The sequence below is a fragment of the Aquarana catesbeiana genome, linkage group LG06 (genome assembly GCF_042186555.1).
Source record: "Aquarana catesbeiana isolate 2022-GZ linkage group LG06, ASM4218655v1, whole genome shotgun sequence".
Lineage (NCBI taxonomy): Eukaryota > Metazoa > Chordata > Amphibia > Anura > Ranidae > Aquarana > Aquarana catesbeiana.
In genome coordinates, this window is record NC_133329.1 from 148,435,574 (window position 1) to 148,453,159 (window position 17,586).

General features: G+C 42.6%; 2 protein-coding genes across 3 annotated transcripts in view; one reads left to right on the forward strand and one right to left on the reverse strand.

Moving 5' to 3' along the window:
- Positions 1-2,600, reverse strand: part of LOC141101740 (transmembrane protein 180-like) — a 97,557-nt gene extending 94,957 nt beyond the window's left edge. Inside the window, exon 1 of one of the 2 annotated variants that reach the window (XM_073591035.1) lies at positions 2,477-2,600. The gene's annotated coding sequence lies outside the window, so the exon portion shown is untranslated. Of the gene's footprint in view, positions 1-2,473 lie in introns of both variants that reach the window. The other variant, XM_073591034.1, reaches the window with a different exon arrangement.
- A 185-nt stretch (positions 2,601-2,785) lies between these two features.
- Positions 2,786-17,586, forward strand: part of CDR2 (cerebellar degeneration related protein 2) — a 45,122-nt gene continuing 30,321 nt past the window's right edge. The window contains exon 1 of the mRNA XM_073591036.1: positions 2,786-2,997. Coding sequence (XP_073447137.1) covers positions 2,919-2,997 — 79 coding nt within the window. The 5' untranslated portion in view covers positions 2,786-2,918. The remainder of the gene's footprint in view (positions 2,998-17,586) is intronic.

Genomic DNA, 17,586 nt, shown 5'->3' on the forward strand with positions numbered 1-17,586 from the left:
TCCTTGGGGTGCCACAAAAGATATATATATTCAAATTACCAGTTGGGCCGCATTAAACTGGAACGCGGGCCACAATTTGGATATGCCTGCTCTAAAGTCCATATGTGTATCAGCAAATCATAATCATTTCATAACCTGTGATATATATCATGATAAACATAAGTAGCTTATAAAGTGCAAGACAATAGTGCAGTCCATTTCAAAAGTGCATCTGTATATTAAAGTGTATAACAGTTTATTCTCCAGCGGGCCTATCGGACCGGAAGTGATGTCAGAGACTTGTATGCTGCTCTATGTTTTAACACAACAATGTGTTTTTTTATCGATTTGAATGTAAGAGTTACTATTTTTAAATAAATATATTGATTTTAACTACTACACAATGGTGATGTCACTTTGCTTTACCCTTACATATAGATTATGTGTGGTGGACGGAGCCTTAAAGGGACCACTACCAAGGATTATCTAAATACATCTGATAGATCTGGAATCAGGCTGGGATCTGTGGAACATCGCCTTGAGCATTGTAATCAAAAAGCTTATTTGATTACTCATTAAGGTGAGAGTTCTGGGAGCACAGAGGTGTCACAAGGAGGTGAAAAGCACACCATTTTGTTTACACATGTTCACATGAGAAGCACGTTATTTGGAAACAACTGTCACATCATCACTGGAGAAGGAACTGTTATACACTTTAATATATAGATGAACTTTTGAACTGGACCAAAAGGCTTCACTGCCAGGTTCCCTTAACGGCAATGGCGGCAGCTGCACCTGACAGCCGATCCGAAGATCATCTGCGGTGCCACAATCACGGGCTCCCTGGACAGGCAAGTGTCTATATATTAGAAGTCAGCAGCTGCAGTATTTGTAGCTGCTGACTTTTCATTTTCCGTGCAGAGAGCTGGACCTCCTCTTGAAGTCCTGCTAGATCACTTCAGGCTGGCCCCTTTTGCAGGCATAGCTATGTAAAACATTAAAAATAAATTTATACTATACTGTTTAAAATCCAGTAATACACGGTTTCACCCTGCTCTGCACATGCTCAGTTGCTCTCCATATTTAGGCACTGCCCAGTTTGTAGAAGCCGATCTACTGACAGCCCTAAATGAAACCCTCCTATCTTTTACAGCTGAGAAAGCTGCTTCTGTTTGATCTGCAACTGCCTTGGCGCTGCAAATGTGATCAGTTATGACACCAGCCATTTGATTGTTTGACAGTTTGGCTGAACACACAAGAAGATGTGACAGTTGGCAATCCTGACATTTAACTGTTTTTTTTTAAATGAAGGGCTCGTTCATACCATACATGCATGAAAACTGATGGGAACTAATGGGAAAACCAACATCAGTTTCCATGCACGTCAGTTTTGTGCCGTATTCACACCAATGTTGATGTCATGTCAGTTTTTTTTTCCATGCAGAAATAATCCGCACGCGATACCACTGTTGTGGTGTGAACAAGGCACATAGAGAACAATCTTTTTTTTTTGTGCCCTTGCAGAACGCGTGCAGAAAAACTGAAATCTCTGCACCATGGTGTGAGCGAGGCCTTAATCAATTAGTTCCGCTTTATGATTTACTGCTGCTCAGGGCCTTAGCAAAATGGCAGCCTCAAGCAAGAAGAAACAGCAATGCTGGAGGCAATTTACAGCACACTCTAATTTTGGTAGCATATTTATTCATGTGGAATGAATGTTCCTTGCTAGAGAACATTATTTTTTATCAAGTTGTTGTGGGTAATGTTCCGCTGTAAGAGCAGAAAAATCGCACGTATGCGCCAACAAGCATGCAAACGCATTCCAATGGGCAGAATAAAATAAAATCCTGGCCAGTACAATGCATTTACGCTCAAATGCTATACAAGCGTAAATGTGCATACAATTGTAAAGCGCTGCGTAAACTGTTGGCGCTATATAAATCCTGTATAATAATAATAATAATACAATACGTGGTTTTTGGCGCTTTTCTTTTGCGGCAATTTTGGCATTCAGATTGGCTTTCTCAGATGCCGCGTGTGCATGAAGCCTTGTTTTGGGCAGACGCAGTGCGATGAAACTGAATGATCAATGTCCGCTTAGACATAATAATTGAGTGAGACAAAAATGAGACTACCAATGCGATGAGCTACAGATAGCGATGGTTTTTGATTGGCTGTGACTGGAAAAAAAAATTGCACACAAATGATTGATCGCATTTTTTTTCACGCCCTAGGGAATCGATATGTAAATAAACATGTCCTATAGGGATATACATAGAAACATAGATCCATAAATCAGTGCTTAGTGTATTATTATTATTATCGGTTTACTGCTGGTTTATGACCTGTGTATTATCTATAACATAACACCATGCAATGTTCAGAGGTCCATTCATCATCAGGATGTCATAGATATCTATGAATGCCATGAGAATGGAGAGGACCTATCACCACCACCACCAGACACAATGGAAAGCATGCTCTGTGCACATACTACCAGCCACTTATGGGGCACACGGCTGCTCCTGCTCGGGAAGTCCCACACAGCCTGTTGCCCCTCGCAACCTGAACGCTTCAGCCGTCTTCCAACACAACACGGAAGTATCAATGCAGCAAAAGGGGCTTGCTTTACCTTCTCCACCAATCACAAACAGCAAGCAACCCTCCTGACCTATTCATTGGTCCGCCCATGGCACCTGTTGTTCCTGCTCAATACGCTATTCGTCCATTTGTAAACAGCCCCTCCCCGTTGTAAACTGGACGTCACGGACTCGGATTGCCACGTTGCGGCGGGGTTCGGGAGTTGTCGGCTGTTTCCGGAGGCGCTGGGGGTTGTAGGCGGGGCTGCCGGGCGGGGAGAGGCTTCTTTGAGCTGTCAGTATCAGCAGCTCCGATCCCCGGGAGAGCCGAGCACACTCCGGGCTGACAAGGCTGCCAACATGCTGACCGACAGTAATGTGGAGGAGTTCGAAATCAAGGAGGATGAGCCGTGGTATGATCACCAAGACTTACAGCAAGGTGAGCCTGACATCACATAGACATGAGGAGCTCCTATGTGCATCCATTCCTTACATACTCCAACATTGTCATCTGCCCAGTGTATGATGGCATCGCCCCCGGGCAAGGTGTGATGGATCAGGGATGGATGGATGGATGGGGTCATTCCTTGTATCTACATGTGGATTCCTCCACTGACATTACATGAAGACTGACCCCTGTCATCAGTCCCAGGCTCTGCTGCTTGTATGATCATCACATATTGCTGGCAGAAATTGGAGAAAAAAGACCATTTTCCACACAAGTATTTACTGATCATTACATGGGAACTTTTGCGCTTAAAAAACATGTGCAAGAATATTGGTACAATGTTTACATCTATGTGATGGGGCTTTTTTTTTTGTTATATACGCAGCGCACGTTTACGTGCCCATATGTGTACAGGCCAATTCAAATCGATGGGCTGCATTTTTAAATCAGCAAAAAAAAAACCCCAAACACTTGAGTGCCTAAAAATTTAGCATTTTAGGTGTCCCGTGTGTAAAAGTCTATAATGTCATCAGTCTGTGTAATGCTGCTTTATTGTAATGCTGCAAATTTAAAAATCCAATCAGATCTCTGCAGATGAGAAGTGTGAGTCCTGTGTGTTGTGTACAATACATTGGAGGTCAGATGGTGAGGGAATGTCTGTGATCAGGGGCTGGTTGTAGACGTCGCCTCATCAGCAATCATTGCTTCACCCGATTGTCTCCTCCGTATTGTACACTGCATTGTAGACTCCACATTATAGGGCCTCTATCCATCTGTGATCACTGTCCACTAATACAAGACAGATGATGGACATCTGACACCTCGGGCTGCTACAGATGACTACACTTTTAATAATGACACTCTCAGATAATCTATACAAGATGTATAGCTGCCATGTAACACTCTGTAACCCCAGGGGGGAGGATGTGGTGTGATTGATGCAATCCCTTTAAAAATGTTACCAGGGCAGGGATGGGATGTGAGATGGATGTATACGCTGCAACAGTACTGTCCAGCAAAGGGAAGCTCAAAACATTACAGTAGCTTTTCTCAACCTTCTTACCCTCTTCTTTCTTCAACCATCTCAGAGAACTTGTGTAAAATCAGTTCTTTGGTGATCAGGAAAGAATGCCCTTTACATTGGTGATCGGGAAAGAATGCCCTTTACACTGGTGATCGGGAAAGAATGCCCTTTACACTGGTGATCGGGAAAGAATGCCCTTTACACTGGTGATCGGGAAAGAATGCCCTTTACACTGGTGATCGGGAAAGAATGCCCTTTACACTGGTGATCGGGAGAGAATGCCCTTTACACTGGTGATCGGGAGAGAATGCCCTTTACACTGGTGATCGGGAGAGAATGCCCTTTACACTGGTGATCGGGAGAGAATGCCCTTTACACTGGTGATCGGGAGAGAATGCCCTTTACACTGGTGATCGGGAGAGAATGCCCTTTACACTGGTGATCGGGAGAGAATGCCCTTTACACTGGTGATCGGGAGAGAATGCCCTTTACACTGGTGATCGGGAGAGCATGCCCTTTACACTGGTGATCGGGAGAGCATGCCCTTTACACTGGTGATCGGGAGAGCATGCCCTTTACACTGGTGATCGGGAGAGAATGCCCTTTACACTGGTGATCGGGAGAGAATGCCCTTTACACTGGTGATCGGGAAAGCATGCCCTTTACATTGGCGATGAGGGAAGAATTGCCCCCCTTGCACTGGTGATGAGGGAAGAACTGCCCCCCCCTCCCCCTTGCAGACACCAAAGTAGATCATTGGTACCATGCTACTGGCTCTGCCAAGTGGCTTTTAACCTGGACCTCCTGTAAGCATCATCATATAGGAGGTCAATCAGCCACAGCTCAAGGAACCCCTAGCAACCTCTGGAGGAACCCTGGTTTTGAATGTCTGTGCTATATTATACTTCCTAGTTGTGTAGCTTAGTCCATAAGGAGCCATGTGTTGAAGGCAGCTTGTAGTAGAAATTCATCAAGTGCTCTTACTCCAAAGGAACCCTTGAAATAATTTTCAGGTCTCGGGGAACCGCTGATTAAATTAATTACATTACATTAGTGATCAGTGGGATTGTAGTCAGAATTGCCACATTTACAGACCACTAAAAAGATCATTGATGTCATTCTGCTGGCTGTGTCAAGTGGCATTGGTCTTGGAACTATGCAAGTGCCATCATACAGGAGGTCGATCAGCCACAGCTCAAGAATCCCCCAACAACCTCTGGAGGAACCCTGCTGATAATGGCTATATTGGACTATTTAATTGAGTTGTGCACATTCCTAATACTTTGGGTTGAATGTGATGTGCCAGAATCTTTATGAAAGGAAATTGTCATATCCAACTAAACCAACACTGAGCGTCAGGCAAAGCACACCTGGAGGAGCTTCCAGTGCCTTGGAAATCATGATTTTCTGAGTTCAGCCTGTGCACGGTTCATTCAGTAATGACAAAGAATATTACCAATATTGTTATAGTTCTTGGTGAACCTCTTAGGCTTAAACGGCCAATAGCAGATTATTGGGGAGCAAAACTCCCTTGCATTGCAAGGGTTAAATGCTTGTTTAGGTCTAGGGAACCAGGAAAAGCAGGTTTATATACCTGATCCCTGCTCTCCTTGCAGCCGCTGTTCCCATATGCTCCTGCAGTGAATCGATCCTCTGCATTATCCTATCCGGTGCAGGGCCATGAACCCTGCACTGTACTTGATAACATCAGAGAGTCTGTGACTTCCAGAAGAGAGGAGAGGCTGTGAGGAATGGTCCAGCACATGAAGGGAGCTTGTGTTGGGGAGGGGGAGGGGTGGTGGTTGGGGTTTGGATCAGTAAGTAAAAGCACTTTTCCTGGTACCCTGGACATAAATGAGCAATTAAAGTGGAAGTTTAGTCAAAACTAACTCTAAACCTACTCTCTGCCACATTCTAAGCTTCATCTATCTAGCATTGTAAAGAAAAAAAATAGCTATACTTACCTGTTCTGCAGCTGATCCAGTCTGGTTCCACACTGAGCTGTCAGCGGCGGCTTCTGTGTGTAGGCGTGTGCAGGAGAGACATATGACAACGGAAGCCCCATAGGAAGTCTATGGGTGGTTTCACTTCCTAGGCATTTCCCAGCCGTAGTCTGCTCTCTACTGCACACCGCATCCGCCGCTGGAGACCGGACCGGATCTGCTGCTGCAGAACAGATAAGTATAGTGATTTTTTTTTTCTTTGCAGGGCTAGATATTTTGGCTTGGAATGTGGCAGAGTAGGTTTAGCATTAGTTAGATTTTGACTTCCACTTTTACCCTTTACAGCTCAGGGGCAGCTAGATTTCAGCTTTAATAGATTTATTATATATATTTTAAGTGCAAGAAATAGAAGCATTTCATTTTGGCTAGATATAAGCCTCTTGCTGTCCACTGTGCAGTCTGTGTACAGCACTGGCCAGAAAAGTGAAGGAAGAAGCAGCACGAGGAGCCATTCAGATGCACTGCAGCTTTCTATACACCGATAGGAGGAGAGAGCAGAGTGACCAAGAAATAAGCTAATCTGTGGTGCTTCTCCTTTCATCATCTTGACAGGGGGGGACCTGAAATGAAAATGCAGTTGCACCATGGAAAGTTCAGGTCACCTCCCCTGCTAGACAGGGCTGTGCAGTATAACAAATCATTTGGCAGGTATTCACCTACATATTTCTTCTCTGTTTAGACGCTTGCCTGGAGTTCAGCTTTAAGCTACTAGATTTTTAGCCTGTGTGCTTCCAGAAGGCACAGGTACCGTGTCCAGCCCCACTGCCTCCAGCCTGTCAAACTCTATGGCAGGCTGAGAAATGCTGCAGCTGAATACTCAGCCCTGTCCAGCTGCAGCATATTTCAGCTTTCCATAGAATGACAGTCTGCAGGCAGTGGGGATGGACACGGTACATGTGCCTTCTGGGCATACTAAAACTGAGGTTTCTGGTTCAAACATGACCAACTGAAGAGGAATGAGCACACACTGAAAAAGAATTCACACCTTCCCTCTATTACTATTGAAGGATAAGAACTCAGCGTGATTCTTTCACAACCAGCTTTACAGTGAAATTATTATTTGAAGAACCAGAGAAACTCCCTATTTTGACTGCAGTTGGCATCGGAGCGTAATGGAACATTTTAGGCACCTCTAGCTCCCTCCTGCAGTGAGTTTTGCATCCTATGTCATCATTTTGGCCATATATCTACAGGGCGGCTGGCGAAGGAGTGTTTCTCCTATATCAACACTGAGACTTGTCCAGTAATTATAGTATGCTGACATCCCACTTATTGGGTTTGGGAAATGACTATTTTGGGAAATGACTATTTTGGCCTGTGTCGTGCTGACCACACACACAAACCAGTTTTTTAAGACCATTTCAACTTTTATTCAGCTTCTGATTACAGAATAAACCAAATGGCAGATGTTAAACTACAATTCATCAAAATTGTGAGTGTATCCAAACCTAAAAACAAACTTTAATATATTGCAGATTACCAGGCTTTGTGTGTGGTGGCTGCATTTGTTTTTTCTTTTTCAGGCAGAAATTGTCTGTTGATCTAGCTGGAAATGTATCATTCCTGTTACTTCCTATGTGCTAAGAAGAACGCACACAAAACTTTCAGGCTACATCCAGATGGCCGAATAGCAGACATCAGTAGATTTCTTTAGGGCTGCAACTAACGATTATTTTCATAATCGATTAGTTGGCCGATTATTGTTTCGATTAATCAGTTAATAACGTTAAAAAAAAAGTGTGATGTATAATTTAGTTAATATGTAAAGTTTTTAAAAAAAGGCAATTTATTCTTAACCACTTGACAACTGGGCGCTTAAACCCCCCTCGTGACCAGACCAATTTTCAGCTTTCAGCGCTCTCACACTTTGAATGACAATTACTCAGTCATACAATACTGTACCAAAATGAATTTTTTGTCCTTTTTTTCATACAAATAGAGCTTTATTTTGGTGGTATTTGATCACCTCTGGGTTTTTTATTTTTTTTGCGCTATAAATGAAAAAAGACTGAAAATTTTGAAAAAAAAAACGCATTTTTCTTTGTTTCTGTGATAAAATTTAGCAAATTAGTAATTTTTCTTCATAAATTTTGGCCACAATTTATACTGATACATATCTTTGGTAAAAATAACCCAAATTAGTGGATATTATTTGGTCTTTGTGAAAGTTATAGAGTCTACAATATGTGGTGCAAATTATAAAAAATTGATCACACCTGATGTACTGACGGCCTATCTCAATTCTTGCGACCCGAACAAGTCAGAAAAGTACAAATACCCCCCAAATGACCCCTTTTTTGAAAGTAGACATTCCAAGGTATTTAGTAAGAGGCATGGGGAGGTTTTTGATGTTGTCATTTTTTCCCACAATTCTTTGCAAAATGAAGATTTATTTATTTATTTATTTTTTCCCCCACAAAATTGTCATTGTAATAGGTTATTTCTCTCACATGGCATGTATATACCACAAATGACATCCCAAAATACATTCTGCTACTCCTCCTGAGTATTACGATACTTCATGTGTGGGATTTTTTCACAGCCTGGCCACATACAGAGTCCCAACATGCAGGGAGCACCGTCATGTGTTCTAGGAGCATAAATTACACATCTAATTTGTTGACTACCTATTACACTTTTGAAGGCCCTGGAGAACCAGGACAATGACATGTGACACTGATGACAGATGGCACTGATACGTGGCACTGACACTGATGTGGCACTGATGACAGATGGCACTAATACGTGGCTGGCACTGACAGATGGCACTAATACGTGGCGCTGATGACAAATGGCACTGACAGATGGCACTAATATGTGGCACTAATACGTGGCACTGACAGATGGCACTAATACGTGGCACTGATGACAGATGGCACTGATACGTGGCACTGATGACAGATGGCACTGATACGTGGCACTGATGACAGATGGCACTGATACGTGGCACTGATGACAGATGGCACTGATACGTGGCACTGATGACAGATGGCACTGATACGTGGCACTGATGACAGATGGCAGGGGCAGATGGCAGGACAGATAACAGTGCTGACACTTTTTTTTCGTTTTTTTTTTTTTTTTCTGTTTACTTACCGCTGCAGCGGTTCGCTCTCCCTCCTCACACGCTGTCTCTGTGTGAGGAGGGAGAGCCGGCGATGAGAGATGATCTCATATGTTTACATATGAGATCATCTCCCATTGGAAGCTCTGATCGTGCTGTAAACGGCCGCTGTGATTGGCCATTTACAGGGATCTGTGACTGGCTGTGTCCAAGGGACACGGCCAGCACAAAACTTCCCCGACGTGCGCCCACGGGAGCGCGCAACGCGGAGGTGAACAGGAGGAAGTCCAGGGACGCCCTCCTGGCAATTGGAGTCCGCGCTGTTGCCCTCTTTCGGCTATAGCGTGGATGCCTAGTGGTTAAATATCTTTATGCAGTGGTAAATATAAATAACCAATTATATGGTTAAAGTGAATGTAAACCCGAAAAAATATATATATATTTTTTTTTATATCATACTGTGTAGAGTATACGATTTCCTATCATTTGAGCCCAGTCTTGCCACACACAGTTAATCCAGCTCTGAGCAATCCTCTTTTTATTGTTCAGTGAGGAAAAATCTTGACAAAGTGAGAAAAACTTTGTCAAATCCTCCCCCTTGCTGTGAGTGACAGGTGATTTACATCTCGTGCACTAGCCTAAGACACATGCAGTATTTTTTAATTCCCTCCCCCACTCCTTTCTTCCGCAGCTCTGCAAGGATTGGTTGTTCCACACCTCAGCATGATTTGGCATGCTGAAGTCATGTGATTACTTTCCTGTCTTTTCACTGGATGTTAGAGTTCAGTGTAAGAAATACACAGGAGAAATGCATATTGACAAGGGGAGTGTAGAGGTGGGCGGGGAGTCTACTGACATCACGACTCCACCCACCGAACTCCAGACAACAGACCCACCCACAGAATAAGCAGTTCTAATAACAGACAGAGGGGAGACATTTGACAGGTAAAGATACATGCAGGAGGCATGTATATCCTTATAGATAACCCCTACGGCAGTAGTTTAGAAAGGATGACATTGGGTTTACATCCACTTTAAGGAGCAAAATCTCAAATCCACTCTGAGAATAACAGACAGACGAGATATACTGTATATACTATTAGAGGAGAGATATACTGTATATACTATTAGAGGAGAGATATACTGTATATACTATTAGAGGAGAGATATACTGTATATACTACTAGCGGTTGAAGCTGGTAAATATCATCCGACTCAGAGATCAAATCTTTTTATTTAAAGAAAAAAATAAAAGTTAGACTGTTTTGCAGATTTTCACAGAACTGTATTATATTATATGCTGGCCATACAAAAACAATGTCTTCCTTAACCGGTTCAATACAGGGCATTTTCACCCCCTTCCTTCCCAGGCCAATTTTTAGTTTTCAGTGCTGTCGCACTTTAAACGACAATTGCGCGGTCGTGTGACGTTGTACCCAAAAAAAATTGATGTCCTTTTTTCCCCACAAATAGAGCACAATATTTTTTACTTTTTGCTATAATAAATATCCCAATTTTTAAAAAAAAAAAAATTTTTTTTCCTCAGTTTCGGCCGATACGTATTCGTCTACATATTTTTGTTAAAAAAAAATCGCAATAAGCGTATATTGATTGGTTTGCGCAAAAGTTATAGCGTCTACAAAATACGGGATAGATTTATGGCATTTTTAAAAAATATATATATATATTTATTTATTTTTTTTTACTAGTAATAGCGGCGATCGCAATTTTTTTTTTTCGTGACTGTGACATTATGGCGGACACATCGGACACTTTTGACACATTTTTGGGACTATTCACATTTATACAGCGATCAATGCTATAAAATTGCATTGATTACTGTGTAAATGTGACAGGCAGTGAAGGGGTTAACCACTAGGGGGACACAAGGGGTTAAATATGTTTCCTAGGGAATGATTCTAACTGTAGGGGGCGGGGACGTACAAGGGGAGGAGACCGATTAGTGTTCCGCTGTACTGGGAACACAGATCGGTCTCCTCTCCACTGACAGGACGTAGATCTGTGTGTTTACACACACAGATCCACGGTCCGGCCTGGTTAACGGGCAATCGCGGGTGCCCGGCGGACATTGCGGCCGCCAGGCACACGCACCGGGTCCCGAGCAACGCGGCGCGTGCCCCTTAGGCGGCCGGGAAGCCCAGGCCGTCATATGACGTCCACCCAGTGTATGTGGTTTTTTGTTCAGAAATTACATTATTTTTTAAAACAGAATGTTAAAAACAAGTGAAATTGAGTGTTGAGTAGCTGGAAAAAAAAAAAGCATAGATGTGAACGTGTCCCATAGGAAACCATGTTAAATGAACTGTCGGTCGTGTTTTTCTGCAAAAAACACATAGGTGTGAACCAGGCCTAAGACGTTTAGTAAAATGGGGTAAAAAAACCCTAAAATTAACCCTTTATAGTACAAAAAGAGCAAATTGCTACTGTAAGGGGTTATTTTTTTCACTGTGGAACAGTGAAAGTAATATTTACAGTAGCGATTATTTGCTCTTTTTGTACTATAAAGGGCTAATTTTAGTTTTTTTTTTAAACCCCCATTATGTTACTGGCCGATTAATCGATTATGAAAACAGTAATCGATTAATCAATTAGTAGTTTCGGCCCTAGATTTCTTGCTGGCTGTAGTAAACAGGGCCTGCACACACTGTGGATGAACAGGGGTGGCTGTCGAATTTGTACAAAAATCAAATTCGTAAAAATCAATGGCCGGTGTCACCACTGTTCGCATGTAACTATTTATCTGGGTGGTTGCATGTAAATGGCGCCTCTGACAAGCCCTGGATTCAGACCGTGTGGGGGAGACTTACTTAAACTGGTGCACTCAGAATCTGGTGCAGCTTGGGTCCCTCGCCGGTGCTCCTGGCCCCTCCCTCCTGCTGAGTGCCCCCACAGCAAGCAGCTTGCTATGGGGGCACCCAAGCCCCACCGCTGCTTTGTGTGACCATTCAGACATGGAGCCATGGCTTGGCCCCACCCCCTCTCCCTCCTCATTGGCTCACTGACTTTGACAGCAGCGGAAGCCAATGATGCCCACTGTGTGGCTCAACTATTCAGAAGGGAGAGTCCTGGACAGCCGAGTCTCTCATGCAACATTGCTGGATCGAGATGAGGCCCAGGTAAGGGGGACTGCTGCACACAGAAGGTTTTATATCTTAATGCATTAAGATAAAAAACAAAAACCTTCTGCCTTTACAACCACATTAAGCTGCAATATATCACATTTTTGTTGTTTGGGTTTAGATGCGCGCTAAATGATTTGGGCTACATTCGCACAGGTGACTAGTGCTCCGTGCAGATGACAGTGGCACAAATCTGCCAATCCTTGTAGCAGTTTCTACCACTTGTGAGTGGCTAGCTGCTGCCATCAAGCCATTCACACTTCAATTACAGGTTGTCGGTGGCTGCAGCTAACCATGACTGTTCACCGCAAGTAATTGCTGGCTGGATGGACAGCCACAGATAGCTGCAGATATCAATCTCTTATTGAAGTGTACAGGGCTTGGCAGCCAAAGCTTAGCCGCTCATAGGTGACAGATTCCTGCCTGTGTCATTCGCAAAAGCTTGGGTCACCCCTGCTACTGTAGCCTTAAATGTTTTCTAGTAGGTTGCCTCCAAATTGCTATATGTAGCCAACATCAGTGTCTTGAGAACAGAATCTGATAAAGGATTGCAAAGAAGTTCTCGTAGCATCTAAAAATTTCTCTCCAGGCAATTTCTTTCCTCCTTTCCTCAACAAGTAAAATGTATTTCTTAAAGCAGAGTTCCACCTACACTTTGAACTTTTCGCCCCTGCATTCGTGACTGCTTGATTTATCATTGCCCCTTTTTTTTTTTTGCTTCCCAGCAATGTATGTACCTTATATCAACTGGGAAATGCTCCGTTCTGTTCTGCGGCGAGGTATGTCATTTCCGCCCGGCGGCCGCACATTGGCTCTTAGGATATCATCTCAGGAGCAAATGGGCATCCTCTGCCTGCAGCATCACAGTATTTGTGCGCCCCGCTTTCTACAATATGCGCGCCATATCCCAGAATAAGCAACGAGTGGGCTTCAGATGCCCACACTCAAGATGAGAGCAGCCTCACAAAGTGTTTTTTTTTTTTTTTTTTTTTTTAACCAGAGACTACTAAAACATAGATTTACTACTGATTTATATATTTGTAGGTGCAACCATCACATCGATGTTTAAAAAAAAAAAAAAGAAAAAAAAAAAACAACACCCTGCAACTGCCATAATTCAATGCCAGTGTTGTAGTATTAGGGTGTTTACAAACCTTTTTTTCCTGTTAAAAGACTTGCAGGTGTGGTGCCCCTGCCAGCCATGTGTGCCAGCTTTTCCTCCATTAAGTGGAATTTGTATTACTTTTTTTGTAATAGAACCCTCACAAACTGTGTCTGCACCAGTATATTATGCTAAACAGCACTGTAGGAACTGAACCAGAAAAAGCACCCATATGTGATGAAAGCTTATCTTTTCTTGTGGTTAGACCTGCTCAACATTAGCTTGCTCAAGAGAAGGCGTAAGAACAAAAATGCATGTTGTATTAAAAGAGGGAGTCCCGTGAAAATTTTTTTTTTAAAGTCAGCAGCTACAAATACTGCAGCTGCTGACTTTTTTAAAAAATGGACACTTACCTGTCACAGGGTCCACAGATGTCGGCACCCGAGGGCGAACCGTCCCTCAGTCCTCGGATGCTGCCGCCTCCATCTTCGGTATGGGAATCAGGAAATGAAGCCTTGCGGCTTCGCTTCCCGGTTCCCTACTGTGCATGCGCGAGTCGTGCAGCACAATCTGAATGGTTCGAGCTGTCTCTGGGACCTGTATGTGTCCCAGCAGACAGCGGGACGGGAAAAGGCATAGACTCCCGTGGGAGTCTATGCCCAGAAGTGGGTTCAAATACCTGTCTTAGACAGATATCTGCACCCCCCCACACACACACACACACTGAAAGGTGCCAAATGTGACACCGGAGGGGGGGAGGGTTCCGAAAAGTGGAGGTTCAATATTTCTGTGAACCTCCGCTTTAAGATATAGTGGGGTACAATGTTTTCACAGAGGGGCTTTTGTTTTTTCTAAAATAACAATAGGGTATGCTATTTGACGGTTTTAACTGCAAATAGTGCTTAATGTGTACATTTTTTTTTGAGTTTTGGATAGAGCACAGGAGGATTACCCCCTGCCAGGCATTCTATACCTGTTTGTAAACCAGTTGGGAAATTTCCTTTTACTTCCTGTTCCAGACACACAGCAGGAAATGAGAAGAAATCTCTCAATGCGTGGGGATCCGGTCCTCTTGGACATTTTTTCCTCAGAACAAATGTTCCCATTGGAGGATTTCTCCTCACCTCATGTTCTGGAGACAACTCTACATTATGGGATTTCCCCTCACTTTTTCTTGATGATGCTCACCAGTAAAAAATAAAGGGTTGAATCTCCTCATTTGTAGGACAGACGGCAATTCAAATTTGACAGAGGGCCTAACCCACGAGGGCTCAACCTGTGGCCCTCCTGCTATTGCAGAACTAAAAGTCCCGTGAGGCACTGCAAGGCTGACCGTTACAAACATGACTCACAAAGGCAGAGGCATGATGGGAATTGTAGATCCGCAACAGCTGGAGGGCCACAGGTTGAGCACCCATGGTTCTAACCCAGGGATCTCCAAACTACGGCCCTCCAGCTGTTGAGGAACTACATGTCCCATGAGGCATTGTAAAACTCCTGAACAACTGGGGGGGTCATAGTTTGGAGACCCCTGGTCTAATCCTTTCCTGCTCTTACAGTGTATCTCTAGACAAACATTTTTGGACAAAGTATTTTATTTGGGTAGAAAAATCAACATCTGGCGTTCTCACCATAAACATCAGCTGAGTTAATGTGTGTTCAATGAGGCAGTGAATTTATATTTTAGTTTTTGGTAGATGCATGAACGTTATTCCATATGACAGTTTCCTAAAGATGAACTTCACCTGAATCCTGAAAGTGTAAAAAAAAAAAAAAAAAAGTGCTTCTATCCGAGCCATCATCTTCACTCACGCCTCATTCACAAAGGCGGCTGCACACTGCACCTTTTGATTGCACTTTGCTGATGTGCTGGCAATGTGTACAAAAATCTTATTCTCCGACTACAGTCCTGGGTGTGCATGCATAGGATTGGCTGCACACCCAGTGCTCCTGGAGTTGCCTGAAAGCTTCTGGGGTATGTTCTTCATATCCAAATAAACCAGATGTCATTCTTGCCTAGGCAAGAAAAACAGAAGTACAGGAACAGCAGAAAAGGTATTTATCAAAAAGTTATGTCATAGGAGGGGGTAAAAAGTAAGATTATTAAATGTTCCAAATGAAGGTGAAGGTCAGCTTTATGTTCCTAAGGGCCATGGTTCAATAACGACTTGCCAGTATTGGGATCATTAAAGCGAGCACCCACCTGCTATTATGGAGTCACAACCTTGCTGGCCTTCTTGCTTCCTAGTGATATTATACCTTGCTAGTTTGGCCAATGGAGTGACGCTGTAGCATGGATTTTACTGTTTGACCTGGAACTAGGTTGTACACGCTGTGTTATCCCAGTCTGCCATTTGTTTATGCTTCATTTATTTTATACTCTTGAGAATGTGACAGGAGTCTGGAATTATGGAAGGAAGATCCCCCTGTTGGATTATCCAAAACCTCTAAGAAGACAGGGGCTGATCTGATCGATCATGCTACAGCCATAACGAAGTATCACTTTTGGGAGGAATTGTTCTTTTAATATGTCTGTCTTTTTACTCTCTTCTTCAAAATTCTTTTGTTAAAAATGTATGTATACAAAAAAGGGAAAACCAGTGCTGAAGTTGAAATGTTATACCGTGCATGGGGTCACAAGTGGCAAATATATTAAACAATCACCATACATGTTAAATAGACCACTCACAATCTTTTGGAACAAAAATTGGCCACAGCCTTAAATATTGGTTTTAAAATGATTGTAAAGCAATTCACATAAAATCACCATAGATAGTTAAACCAACTAAAATATACAATAACCATTTATCTAAAGGATTTTGAATTCCCCAGTGGGGCTTTAAAACAGCAAAGTACAGCATTGCAAAAATCATTAGTATGGGTATTGTGAAAACAGTTTATTGACAAAGTGTCCAGTAAAGTCATATGTTTATATAAAGTCTAATCCAATAATAAGTTCATATTCCATAAAACGACAAAAGTACATTTATAATCCATAAAGCTGTAAAAATGCATTAACACATCATTACATAACATTGTGTAGTAAAATGCCAAAGCCCCGACGCGTTTCGACCTATATGCGGTCTCTTCAGGGGGCACATCTGAATCTATAAAATAGTACAATTATTCAGAATTATAAATATTTTCTAGAAAAATGTCACATTAAATGAGTCATGATGATGGGTTTTACCGTTGGAATGAAGTGGATGTTTATGATAGGGGCATTAGGAGCCATTGAGGGGTCCGAGTGGTGCGCAGGCCATCCCCACCTCCCCAGACTGGGAGAGAGAGCCAGCCCCAAGGGGCTTACAAGGAGCCACACTAATACACACCCCCCCCGGGGGGGGCGAAGGAGTGCACACCTTCAACAGACATCCATAGATAGCCATTAATAAAGTAATATACTAGTATTTAAGTCATCATTGTAAGTATTCATTTTTAGTTGTATATTGAGACTGAAAATGTGTACGTATTTGGGAATATTAATTGCGTCACATGAAATAAAAATATGAAACAAAATGAGTGAATAATACAAATAAATTGGTGTTACTACCAGAAACAATGTAGTACACAGGTAGTGCCCAGTGTGTGTGTGAGAATGTGTACTGTGGGTGGAATTAGGGAGTCCCTGAGAGTGCATGATATGATGAAACCATAGTGTGATCAACCAGGTGTTGGCAAGGAGTGAAAAACAAAACAAACACAAACAAAGATGTGTGTGGTTTTAAAATAATTGTAAAGCAATTCACATAAAATCACCATAGATAGTTAAACCAACTAAAATATACAATAACCATTTACTCAGCTCAGCTATTACAGCTCAAGCTGTATTACAAAACCACATCAGTATTTATTAAACTGTCCCCACATAGACAGGAGGGCTGCAAGCCCACCTGGCTACACCAAAACCGTGGCCTGCTTGATACATGTCTGGAGGTTATTGTTCATTATATCCAAACCGATATCACACAAGTGAATTCCATCCTTCCGATAAAGGCCCGGGATACCATCTTCCAATTCTAAATGACGATATCAGAAGCCATAACCAAGTGCCATAAACTTTTGATCAACTCTATTTATACGTTTTCTTATTATTTCAAAAGGGCGAAAAACTACAGAGCTCAGCCACTTGTATCTAGGAATGATTTCTGAGAAAATAATGACTGAACCGGGATACATTGCCTTGATAAGCCGAATGTAATGTTTAATTTGTAAGATTAAATTCAAAGTTTTTTTGGTTACCTTTA